The sequence below is a fragment of the Salvelinus namaycush genome, chromosome 29, assembly GCF_016432855.1.
Source record: "Salvelinus namaycush isolate Seneca chromosome 29, SaNama_1.0, whole genome shotgun sequence".
Lineage (NCBI taxonomy): Eukaryota > Metazoa > Chordata > Actinopteri > Salmoniformes > Salmonidae > Salvelinus > Salvelinus namaycush.
The window spans coordinates 18,638,063-18,650,780 of record NC_052335.1 but is presented as its reverse complement, the minus strand read 5'-3'; the positions used below and the strand labels follow the sequence as shown (position 1 = coordinate 18,650,780).

Sequence of the window (12,718 nt, the reverse complement as noted above, 5' to 3'; positions counted from 1 at the left end):
ATACTATATCTCCTCTCTAGCTATCCTCACTTTTATATTCAACAAAACCTCAAAGTGTACCACCAGAACCAACTCCTGTAATAACAGCTGTCAGCTCAATTAGATGGAAAAATGAAACCCTTCTCATCCATCCCTCTCTAGTGAAACAGAAATAGGTGCTCTTGACAACTGTGGTTTTTCATCCTGATAGAGAATGACATCTTTACCCGGGTAAGTTGTTTTGTATACACTTTTGTAATGGCGGAATGTGTGCACAGTCGCAGGCTCTCTGTCAGCTTGATAACAAGAGAACGACACTTCAGTCTTCTCATTAACACTGCCGGTCCCCCATGTGGAGGTGACAAATTGAATGCATTTTGAAGGATTTTGCTGGCATTCATTAGCATTGCAATTAGGGCAAAAACGGTAAGCAGGAAAAGCTTGAGCAACATGCAAGGCTTAGTCAAAGCCAAAAGTGTCATGACTACAAACTGAGGCAGAAATGCCAGAGCCAGCCCAAATAACATTACCGCTCGACGTGTATCGACATCAGTGGAGGTAAAAGCTGTTTAAATGCAGCCATTCTGTCTCCAGGCCCCACTAGGTGGAAAACAATGCAGCTAAATCTGCAGCCACAAGATGGAGGCCCAGATATAGCTCTGCATCGTGGCTCCAAGTACTCACTGTGATGGTTCTCAACCCCTGCAGCCTCCAAGCACAGAAAATACAGAGTACAGATCCTTTGGCAAGGTGTGTGTGTGCGTGTCTGCCGGATGTGTGTGGGCGGGCGGGCAGCTGAGCAAGTGTACTGTGCCAGTCTTAGGCAGGGATCCTGAGTGGTACTTTGGCTGTAGCAGCAGAGCTCTACAGGAGTGACTTTCAGGGGGGGGTTGTATAGTTAGAATGTACCCAAGGGCAAGAGATTGCATCTAAATCGCCACAGCCGCAATCATCAAAGATTTGAAACCTTTAAAGGAATGAGTCATAATACACAAAGCCAGGGGGAAGTGAAGATATTAAGTGAGTAAGAATAATCACACTGCAGCCGGTAGGTGATAATCCCTGTTCTCTTATTGTAGAATAAACTCTCAAACACCAGTCAGTTACTGAAAATCTGAAATAAATTGTCAAATTTCCTGTAGATATAGCAATGGTGATCACTAGCTAGAGGTTCGCAATTCTTCAAACTTACATTGTCACCTTCACAAAGTGTTTATCCACAACATTAACATTGGTGAATAAACCACACACGGTAGTTGAACTAAATAAAGAGAACATTTTACGCATTTAAAAACATTTGATTAGATTTACAAGAGAGCGTTTTAAACCATAGTGAAAGCTACAGCAGGTCATTTGGAGCTGGTACAACCGGAACTGTCTGATGCTGACGGGGCGGTGAGTTCCTCTGTTCCTGATCCTGTCCAGGGAAGAGACCTCTCTTTAAGGCTGAGGGATGCTGCCTGCCTGCTGCAAGTGACGGGGAGGCGTTTCAGACTGACTATTACCCCACACAGCTGTGCTCTATGCTACAAACACATTCCGTTTGTCACACACCAAACTGCAGTCCTGGTGTGAGTGTTGGTGGTTACTGAGACTGAGATCAAAATACCCGCGGGAGTCGATGGAACGGACATTTGTCTCCTTTCTGATCTGAAATAAGTTGGTCCCTCATTGAAATATGGTCCCTCTGAAGTGATTTCTGGCCTAGTCATTCAGTAGGAGAGACAGGACTGTCTGCATGGGCGCTCCCAGTCTATTATACTATTCAGTGTTCCTTCTCCCGCTGAGACTAACGGTGTGAATACGTATTTGTTCTTCAGCAGAAAATAAATAAATCACAAAACAGCTATGCCACTTAGTAATCACAACATTTTCAAAGTAGAGAACCCCACCATCCTATTGTACATGACGACACCAGTACTTAACAATCCAAGACATGCATACCAAACACAGAAACTATCACAGACATGATACATTGGAGTAGGAAATGGCCTCGGGGGGGCAACACTGATTTCAGATCCATGACGGCAGTTGATGACTGACGCCAGAGAGAGAGAGCTCCTTTAGAGGTTGCTGAGGGGCCCCTGGCACCTGCCTTAAGCTCAGCTCATCCTAGACCCAGGGTGCTCGGAGTGAGATCACATCTGGGTTAGATGAGAACATGGAGAAGAAGAGAACCCAGACAATAATGCAGTCCGGACAGTTTCTGTCTACTTGGTACTGTACACTAATAACCATAATAAAGTCAGCAGCAGCTCCTCACATAGCCAACCACACAGGAAAGATACAGAGCCTGCAAAGCGTTGCAGCAATCAAGACACTTTCCAGGTCCTGGATAGTGTCCAGACAAACTATACTGCAAGGGTCTAATATACGGTCAATAATATGAAAATTAAAATGAGTGCTAACACAAACAGCTGAGCAAATAAGTGAGAACACAAAAAAATCTATTTGATTCCTTTGTCAGACAGACAAATCCAAGTCTATTTAGGGAAAAAGCTTGGTTAGCTACTCCCTTTACGTCATCCTTCTCTGCTCCTCACCTAATTTCTTAAAGTCTAGAGCCCCCTGCTGGACAAAATCAAAATCTCACTCCTTCCTTGTTTTCGGCTTGGGAGCTGAAATGGAAAAAACTGTCTTTCAAAGTTGTGTAACTATAATGTACATGATAATACTTAGATACTTATAATGCTGGTTACAGGATGAGATAAATCCTAAATGAGCAGTTCTTACCATTAGGGTTCTCCTGTTTATAAAAAGTCTTCAGCATCTCCACTGCTTCCTCTGCTCTGAAGCCAGAGATACACTGAAAATGAAGGAGCAATTGTTTAATCATTGCCCTCCTGAAGTAAATTAATGATCCTACTCAACTCTAGACAAGGCTCGGATGAGGATGCATTTCAACACGGGATAAACAGTCTCTTTCCAACAAAAGCACAAAGAGATTGGGTTCAAAAAGAATGCTGTGAACACTGGACGACATATTGTACCTTAAATGATGAGCCAGTGTGAGGTAGATCAGCAGAGGGGATGTCTAGAACAGATCCACAGCCACCAAACCTGTCATTATTACACCCATAGACCACTAGAGGAATGTCTGTTGCACTGTTAAAGGTAAAACTGATAATGAGGGGCCTCCCGAGTGACACAGCGGTCTAAGGCACTACAGACTTGGCTCATCAAGCTCTAGCGACTCCTTGTGGCGGGCCGCGAGCCTGCAGGCTGACTACCGTGGTCAGTTGAACTGTGTTTTCTCCGACACATTGGTGCGGCTGGCTTCCGAGTTAAGCGGGTGTTAAGAAGCGCGGTTTGGAGGACGCATGACTCGGCCTTCGCCGCCGAGCCCGTTGGGGAGTTGCAGCGATGAGACAAGATCGAAATTGGGGAGAAAAAGGGGGTAAATATATATATAAATAAAATGTAAAAAGGATAATGAGGTTTGAAACGCAAGGCGAGTTCGTTTTGAATCGCCGGGTGCCGCGGGTGGGTGGAGTTTGCACATTTTAGACCATTCTATTGGGCCTCAAGTGAAATCTCCACCCACCCGGGGCATCAGGCAAAACAAACTCGCTCTCAGACATGTCCTACAGAGTAGGGTGTCCACCCACTCGGTGAAAACGCGCTTTGGTGATGAAATTTCACTTCCTTATGTTAGTAAAATACATTTTACCAAGACATATGATTGTAAATATTCTGAATCGTTCAGGGGGGTCTTTCAAAAACATATTAACATTATATCCCAAAACTCAGATTTCATAACCTAATTAACCTAATACATCCAATAATAAGCACCGAGCTCTTTTGACATAGCGGAGCAGGTTTCTCGTAACAATTTGAGGACTTTACATTTGTCGTCTTCAAAAGTTGTTTCAGCGGGTCGCAAAAAGCTAAATTAGCATGACACGAGCTGAATTAAATGTGAAAGACTGAAAATTAAAAGCTTGGTATACGCTCAGTGTTCCGTTGACATTTCACAGATACGCTTGTTTTGTGAGAAATCTTCTGAAAAGAACAGGAATTTCAAATGTGTACTAAAATGTGAAAACACTACATGCCATGTCTCAAACTCGATAACCATTTTACATCTATATTAATCTATGTCCTGCGGATTCGAGAAGAAAGATGACGATTTCAACAGGAAAGTCACCCTGTCAGGTAGCCAGTAACCTTCATTCTTGCACAGAATCCAGCCTAGCCGTTTTTCCAGATTTTTGACCACTTTTCTTCCTCTGGCCTCCATTGATTTAGTCACCCCCATTTTACAAGGGTCAAAACTACAATAATTTTTTAACGGATTATGATGAGACATGAGGTTTGGACCATTGGTTTTCTTGGAGGATTATCTACACAACATATTATTTTACCCATTGGTCAAAATATAAATGTTTGATTGGCCATCCTATACAGAGTCATTTGAGGTAAACGCCCACAACAAACCTACACAAATGCTACAATAAACTAGGTAACCCAAGTGGAGACTGGTTGATGAGGTCATAAGGATACTGGTCAGGCGAAGAGCTCCTGCACACATGATGCAAGGCTCCACAGTCACGTAGAGCACAGTCCTCTCACACACTGTCCTGGGGTCCAGGTCTCTATGACGACACCACTCCAGCACCTGGTCCAGAGCCACCATCTCAGCATGGCGAGTGGCCTGGAACACACAGAGACAGATAACATTAACAGGCATGGCGTTGGAAGGATAGGAGAAAGAGAACGATTCCAGTGGTTCTCAAACCTCTCCTCTGAGATCCCCAGCCCTTCCATGTGCTAGCTCTGGAATAGATCAAACACTTCTGATTCAACTTGTCAACTAATCCTCAAGCCCATGACTAATTGAACCAGGTGAGCTAGTAAAGGGCTACAACAAAATTGTGAAACGTATGTGGATCCAAAAAGAGAGGCTTGAGAACCACTAGATTATGGTACCGGTATGGCTTTGGTAAATGCCTTTGTTTGGACACGTGCAAGGCAATAACCACAGCAAATAACCATTGAGGAGATGTGTTTGCCTATGATAGCTCAGCTGAAATGATTAAATTACTCACATTTTTTGTTTCATTCACTTCATTTCTCCCCTTTCCAAGAATCTCATTGTTGTAGACCATGAGACATCCAACAGGCACCTCACCATTCTCCAAAGCTTCTTTTGCCTGTAAAGAGGTGGAGATTATTATTAGTATACTGTAATATTCATATTACAGCAATTTAAAATCGTGTGTTGTAATTTACTGGTGGGATTGACCTGTCCTGCCTTGCCAAAATGCGCCGTTAGTGGTCGCTGTTCCGTTCCTTTTCTTTTGCGTCTTCATAGTGAAAACGCAAAATAAAAGTAACTGATTTGTTTTGGCGTTCTCTAACAGTTATTGAAACCCCTAAAGAACTAAACACCGACCACCCAACGGCGCATTGTAGCTATAGGTCCTGCACCAGGGTTTCCCAAGCACGGCCATCGGGACCCCAATGGGTGCACGTTTTGGTTTTTGCCCTAGCACTACAAAGCTGATTCAAATAATCAACGAATTAATCATCAAGCTTTCATCAATTGAATTAGCGGTGTAGCGTTAGGGCAATAACCAGAACCTGCACCCCATGGGATCTCGAATACCTACTTTGGGAAACGCTGCCCTATGCCAAACCAACCATGTCAAAGGCATTAGCCATCCACCTCTGTATGTCTTCGACACATGGCTGAAAGTTCTCTCTAGAAACGACATCATTCCCCACATGCTCTGTCCCCATGTTGAATGTACAGTCTGAGAAACTAGATAAATTAGATTACACAAACGCACACCAACTAACTACTCCAATTACAGAGAGCTCATGCAACAGAGTTATAAAATCCCCACGGTCTGCCTAGAACAAATTAGCGCACATTGAAGGGGAAGATAATATTGGACGGACCACGCAGGCATTTATTTTGCAGATGATCGCAGAAACACCGATCAATCGATGTTGCTTTGCGCAGCTTCCCACCACCTCCGTGTTTGACATGTAGCTAGCTTCCAAATTCGTGTCATGTGCGACTGTGGAAAATAACACTGTTGGGTGCTTTGTTTCTTCTGTTTTATAAATCGTCTCGAAAATGTTTTCGTCTACGTGGAATTTTCTGAAACGCCACAAAAGGAAATTTATTTTCGCTGGAGCTTGTGTCGGAGGTAACGTTAGCTAGCTACGCTATCAAGATAACGTTGAGCTAGTTAGCCAAGTGCTAACGTTAACATTAACTAGAAAAGTTGGCTAGCAAGCCATAATGTTTACCTGTGTGGGTCTGGACTTTATCAGAAATGTTTAATGTAAACTTTGACGATTATGCATATATGAAGCTAAGTTATGTAAATGGCTAGAAAATGAATGTCATGAAAGATAATCATGGTAGGTAAATCTAGTTAATAGCTAATCTCATTCTAGCTACCTTGACCTTATGTTTGCCTGTTCCAGGTGTGTACTTTCTTGGTAAATATGCTCAGAAGAAAATCCGAGAGATGCAGGAGCGTGAGGCATCAGAGTACATCGCTCAAGCCCGACGTCAGTTCCACTTCGAGAGTAACCAGAGAACGTGCAACATGACAGGTACAGTACATTTACATTTTACATTTAAGTCATTTAGCAGACGCTCTTATCCAGAGCGACTTACAAATTGGTGCATTCACCTTATGATATCCAGTGGAACAACCACTTTACAATAGTGCATCTAAATATTTTAAGGGGGGGGGGGGGGTTAGAAGGATTACTTTATCCTATCCTAGGTATTCCTTAAAGAGGTGGGGTTTCAGGTGTCTCCGGAAGGTGGTGATTGACTCCGCTGACCTGGCGTCGTGAGGGAGTTTGTTCCACCATTGGGGTGCCAGAGCAGCGAACAGTTTTGACTGGGCTGAGCGGGAACTGTACTTCCTCAGAGGTAGGGAGGCGAGCAGGCCAGAGGTGGATGAACGCAGTGCCCTTGTTTGGGTGTAGGGCCTGATCAGAGCCTGAAGGTACGGAGGTGCCGTTCCCCTCACAGCTCCGTAGGCAAGCACCATGGTCTTGTAGCGGATGCGAGCTTCAACTGGAAGCCAGTGGAGAGAGCGGAGGAGCGGGGTGACGTGAGAGAACTTGGGAAGGTTGAACACCAGACGGGCTGCGGCGTTCTGGATGAGTTGTAGGGGTTTAATGGCACAGGCAGGGAGCCCAGCCAACAGCGAGTTGCAGTAATCCAGACGGGAGATGACAAGTGCCTGGATTAGGACCTGCGCCGCTTCCTGTGTGAGGCAGGGTCGTACTCTGCGAATGTTGTAGAGCATGAACCTACAGGAACGGGTCACCGCCTTGATGTTAGTTGAGAACGACAGGGTGTTGTCCAGGATCACGCCAAGGTTCTTAGCACTCTGGGAGGAGGACACAATGGAGTTGTCAACCGTGATGGCGAGATCATGGAACGGGCAGTCCTTCCCCGGGAGGAAGAGCAGCTCCGTCTTGCCGAGGTTCAGCTTGAGGTGGTGATCCGTCATCCACACTGATATGTCTGCCAGACATGCAGAGATGCGATTCGCCACCTGGTTATCAGAAGGGGGAAAGGAGAAGATTAATTGTGTGTCGTCTGCATAGCAATGATAGGAGAGACCATGTGAGGATATGACAGAGCCAAGTGACTTGGTGTATAGCGAGAATAAGAGAGGGCCTAGAACAGAGCCCTGGGGGACAACAGTGGTGAGAGCACGTGGTGCGGAGACAGATTCTCGCCACGCCACCTGGTAGGAGCGACCTGTCAGGTAGGACGCAATCCAAGCGTGGGCCGCGCCGGAGATGCCCAACTCGGAGAGGGTGGAGAGGAGGATCTGATGGTTCACAGTATCAAAGGCAGCCGATATGTCTAGAAGGATGAGAGCAGAGGAGAGAGAGTTAGCTTTAGCAGTGCGGAGCGCCTCCGTGACACAGAGAAGAGCAGTCTCAGTTGAATGACTAGTCTTGAAACCTGACTGATTTGGATCAAGAAGGTAATTCTGAGAGAGATAGCAGGAGAGCTGGCCAAGACAGTACTGCTGTCTACCTGATCGGCACATCATCTTCAGCCTACTAACAGTTCCAGAAATCTCCTGCAACACTCATTATGTCAAGTGATTGAGATACTGCTGTATTGATTCATATTCCTATTTGTGCAGTTTGACACCCTGTTAATGCTTTTTTTCATTATTATTTTTTAGTGTTGTCAATGCTCCCTACATTAAGAGAAGCCATTTTACATCATCTAAACTCAGAGAGCCTCACTACACTGCTGAAGAGCAAGTAAGTGTCTTATGACCTCTGTCAGGGAATTGCTTAAGCTATAGTTAAACAAAGTTATTAGTTTAAGGTATTAATGACATCTGCTGTTTCTCTTCTAGACCAGCAAATAAACTTGACATATGGGAGGACCTGAAGATTATCAGTAAGTTAATGTTCCTTAACAGCAATTACGTTGTGAATCAATAACTAAAGTAATTTCATCACTTGATATACAGGTATGTCATGGAATCACTCCTCTTTTTCCTATTCCCCCAGGTTTCACCCGAAGTGTTGTGGCTGTGTACAGTACATGTATGTTGGTTGTTTTACTCCGTGTCCAGCTCAATATCATTGGTGGCTACTTATACTTGGACAACTCTGTCAGCAAGAGTGGCATGGTAAGCCTTTAAGCTTCAATCTCTTGTACCCTATGGGGTAGTTTTAATTCCCAGACAAACATTTAGCCTAGTACTGGACTAAAAAGCGAACTCAATGGAGAATCTCTATTTAAAATGTTTTTGGTTTCAGGAATTAGCTTAATCTGTGTCCATAAAACCACATCTAAATATTGGATGTGGGGTGGTCTATAAATGCTATTTTTGTGTTCTGTGCTCCACCAGATGCCCTTGGCCCCTCCAGACGTGCAACAACAGTACCTCTCCAGCATCCAGCACCTCCTTGGGGATGGTAAGAGACAATTACTCTGCTTTCTGAAATAGCAAGGCCTTTAGTATAACAAGTCCTCTGTTGATTAGCCTAAATGAGTTCCACAGGCTGTAAAGCATCCTTGCATTTTACGGATTCTCTCTGACTCCCAAGGGTTGAGTGAGATGATAACAGCGGTTAAGAAAGCTGTGCAGAACACATTGGGCGGGTGAGTCACAGTGCCAGCCACATGCACGCATTGCACAGCAGCACCTCAAACCACATTAGGAGGATTAAGTCATATGTGATGCTTTTGCCTGTCTGTCAGTGAATGTGTCTCTGTGTGTTTGTCTCCCCCACCCACCCACCCAGGGTGTCCCTGAAGCAGAGTCTGTCCCTTCAGGAGCTGGAGCAGCACCTTAACCAGATCAGAGCCCAGGTGGAGGAGAGGAACGGGGGCTCCACACACAGACCTCTCTCCTGGTACATGATGCCTGACGAGGAGAACACTCTGGCTGCACAGGTGACAGCCCTCACCTGCCCCTTTTTTTTGTTTCTTTTTTTTTGTACTGTTCCGACCGGCAGACCGGCAAACTAAACCAGCAAAAACAGTGTAGGGCACAAGATGCAACTGAAATTTTGCAGGTGAGGCGAGAGGGGATGGAGGCATCTTGTTATGACATGCATTATCTGAATTAGGCCCACAGAATTATACCTATGGAAAAATAGTGGCTTCTATGGAGGAATTTTGAATGTCTTTGGACTTCCGAGTTGGTTTAACGTTGGACCAGAGCAAATGTTAGCTAGGTAACAAGCTAAAAACAAGTCTTACCTCTTTTTTGTAGTTAATACATCCAATGTGAAGCTATAGTATCCTTAACTTGGAAAAAGTTCATCCATTATTTTAAACGTATCTCCCTAATGCCTGAATCATGCTTTTTATTGGTATGAATCTTGTCCTGGAGGCAGTACTAAGTGAGTTCCACTAGATGGGCCAGCTGTAGGCTACAGTAACCTATGCTTCAGAGGGGAGGGGTAGGTAGCCCACACACACACACACACACACACACACACACACCCACTGGCAAAGATTTCCAGCTGGCAGGCAGACACTGGAATATACGTTTCTGAGCGACAGAGGGAGGGCTTTGCATAGGCAATTTCTTAGAATTTTTGTGGGACTGGAAAGAAAATGCTTTTAAAATAACGGTTCGGTTCCGGAACAGTATAGATGACTTCCGGTTCTGTTCCTAAATCATTTTTTTGTTTTCGTTTCTGTTCCCTGAAACGGTTCCAATCCTTGCTGGATTGTCAACCCTGGTCAGATTAATGGTCATGAACTGATACACATACAACTTGATGTATTTTTTTGTTTTGTTTATTTGGGTTTAAACTGGGGTTTACATTATTTAATTGTTTGACAGGCCTGTGGTCTGACGGAGAATGATGTCACTACGATAAAGCTGCTCAATGAGACCAGAGACATGCTTGAAAGGTAAGATGGAGGCCTAACACTCATTGACCCTTATTTAGAGAGGTTTATCTTCCGCGTGGGTGTGCTGAACTGTGTCCTCTCTGTCCTCCAGCCCGGACTTCGGCACTGTACTCAACACCTGCCTGAACAGGGGCTTCAACCGTTTCCTTGACAACATGGCAGAGTTTTTCCAGCCCCCACCCGGAGCACAAGGAGACTCCACCCCCATCACTACACCTGATAGGTCTGTTTTTTTTGTGGATGAATTTAGTTGGCAGCAATTTGTGGGAGGTCACTTGTCATAGTAAATCACTCTCTGAATTCTACAAATGAAAAAACCTTTTTGTATAAAATGTATCTACCTATCAATTAATGCCCCCTCCACAATCTCTTCCAGTCTCTCGCATGTAAGTCTCCCAGTTGCCAAAATCATCCCCATTGTGAATGGACAGATCCACTCGATCTGCAGTGAAATACCAAGTCACTTTGTACAGGTAAGAGCTCATTTGCCTTTGGGAAGGATTTCCATTTTTGAATCCCAGCATGTTTTAAGTCTTGAGTCTAAGGATGACACTTTTCCTCTTTGCAGGATCTCCTGATGATAGACCAAGTGAAGGAGTTTGCTGCCAATGTGTATGAGACATTCAGCACATCCCATGAACTGCAGAAATAAGGGAGTTGACATATTCCTGGTAGACCTGGCCCGTTCTTCCTGCTCTGTATCTTTGCATGACGCTGCCTGCTGTGGACATCACGAATGGAGGAAGAAATGCTCTTATTCGCTGTACCATGTCAGAATACTTGAGGACTGTTCCATTGTGGAATGTAATGCCATGAACTGCTGCCTACTCTAGCTGTAGACCTCAAGGTGAGATACCCACTTCATCTTGGGAAGTTGAGTCTTTGGCTCACGGTTTATAAAGTCAGCCAGCCAGACTCCTCTGAATCAAAGTAACTTTCCTGTGTCATGAAAAAGAAATAGAATCCTGAACGCATTGTCCCACTTTACGTAGACGTTGTTTCGATACATTAACCATAACAAATTGAACTACTGTCGCTTTGAGTTAACTATTTTCTCCTTTCTATTACTGTTGTTGAAGAGTCAACCCTTCCATTTTGACCTTTCATCTACAAATATCAACAGTGCTGTGTCATCTAGGCTGCAAGTTCTCATTACACCTCAGTCTAATTCCTGTTTAACAATGTTCAGTATTGTTTAATACATAATTCTGCGCTTTCTATGTTGTTTCTTAATTTGAAATGTAATCTTTAAGGTTTATTTTCTTAAATCATGGAAATTGGGAAATTTCAGAGGTGAGAATGTAGGCCTATGTATTATATATTTTGTAACATAACATTCTAAATGACAACAGAAAATGTAAGTACTGTAGTGTTGACATTGAAAATGATAAAGTAACACATGATTTAATATATTCAGTATTTGATTTGTGTTTCCTATTTTACAGAAATGTAGGTTGCTGTTTTATTGACTGCTGCTTATGTTTCATACTGTAGTGTTTAAGAAGTTCCTTTGCGCAGCAGCAGAGGGCAGCACAGGACTAAGGACTAACATTGACTCCTTTGTGACCTCAATACTACCGCTGCCAATAAACGCAGGTTGGCATTTATTCCGATGACTCATGAAGGCTGCTCTGCAGGGTAGCACTAGCTGGCACAGCTAGAAATTAATCAAATCTGATTTTAACCCTAACCTTGTGCCTAACCTTTAAATTAAAACCCAAAATCTTAAAACAAACCATAAAAAATACTTTTTTTACGATATATGGCCAATTTTGACTTAGCAGCTGGCCCATCTAGTGGAATTCACTTAGTACTGCCTCCAGAACAAGATTCATATCAATACATGTCAACCTGCTCAATAAAAACGTGGTATGGAACAAGTACAGCTCTAAATGTTATTAGGAAATACATTAGATTACCTTCCTTGTTAATTTCACAGTATTTATTTTACAAATGGATCCGCCACCATTTAAGAAGTTAAACATAAAGAAAACGACCTATAACATGTATTTTGTGTAGTTGGCATGTTTTTGCAACATTTATTATGAGTTCTAGAAAATACTGATGGCAAACAAAACTTCCTAAACCTTTGTTTTCAAAGATTACATCGTTCATATGATATGAGTGTGTGACTAAACATGACATCATCTAGTTATTGACCTTTGTGATAAACACATTGATTCACATTTCAATTTCATTTTAAGCTTCTCTCCTTTTATATACTGGTTTATATTTTTTCACTTGACTACACATTTTATGTTATGGGGTAGAAAAGATATGATTAGATGTAAAGTGTTTGAATATAAAATAAATAAAATGGCCATTTCAGGTGAAACATAAACAAATACATATATT

At 43.3% G+C, this 12,718-nt stretch overlaps 2 protein-coding genes across 3 annotated transcripts; one reads left to right on the top strand and one right to left on the bottom strand.

The window, feature by feature from the left end:
- Positions 1–1,028: 1,028 nt before the first annotated feature.
- Positions 1,029–5,848, bottom strand: adat2 (adenosine deaminase tRNA specific 2). Of its 2 annotated transcripts, XM_038968377.1 has the most exons (7): positions 5,623–5,848; positions 5,028–5,132; positions 4,483–4,633; positions 2,970–3,076; positions 2,713–2,785; positions 2,523–2,597; positions 1,029–2,123 (listed from the first exon to the last, which is right to left on the bottom strand). In XM_038968377.1, exons 1-6 carry the CDS (start codon positions 5,719–5,721, stop codon positions 2,569–2,571), a joined length of 564 nt encoding a protein of 187 aa, XP_038824305.1. In that variant the 5' UTR covers positions 5,722–5,848; the 3' UTR covers positions 1,029–2,123; positions 2,523–2,568. The 2 variants fall into 2 exon arrangements, with proteins under 2 accessions (XP_038824305.1, XP_038824304.1); XM_038968376.1 differs by having other exon boundaries at positions 1,029–2,597.
- Positions 5,849–5,925: 77 nt separating this feature from the next.
- On the top strand, positions 5,926–11,775 carry pex3 (peroxisomal biogenesis factor 3). Its single transcript, XM_038968491.1, has 12 exons — positions 5,926–6,137; positions 6,421–6,552; positions 8,163–8,244; positions 8,343–8,386; positions 8,500–8,621; positions 8,844–8,910; positions 9,043–9,097; positions 9,241–9,391; positions 10,293–10,363; positions 10,455–10,586; positions 10,740–10,836; positions 10,932–11,775. The coding sequence occupies exons 1-12, from the start codon at positions 6,065–6,067 to the stop codon at positions 11,013–11,015; spliced, it is 1,110 nt and encodes a 369-aa protein (XP_038824419.1). The 5' UTR covers positions 5,926–6,064; the 3' UTR covers positions 11,016–11,775.
- Positions 11,776–12,718: the final 943 nt, after the last annotated feature.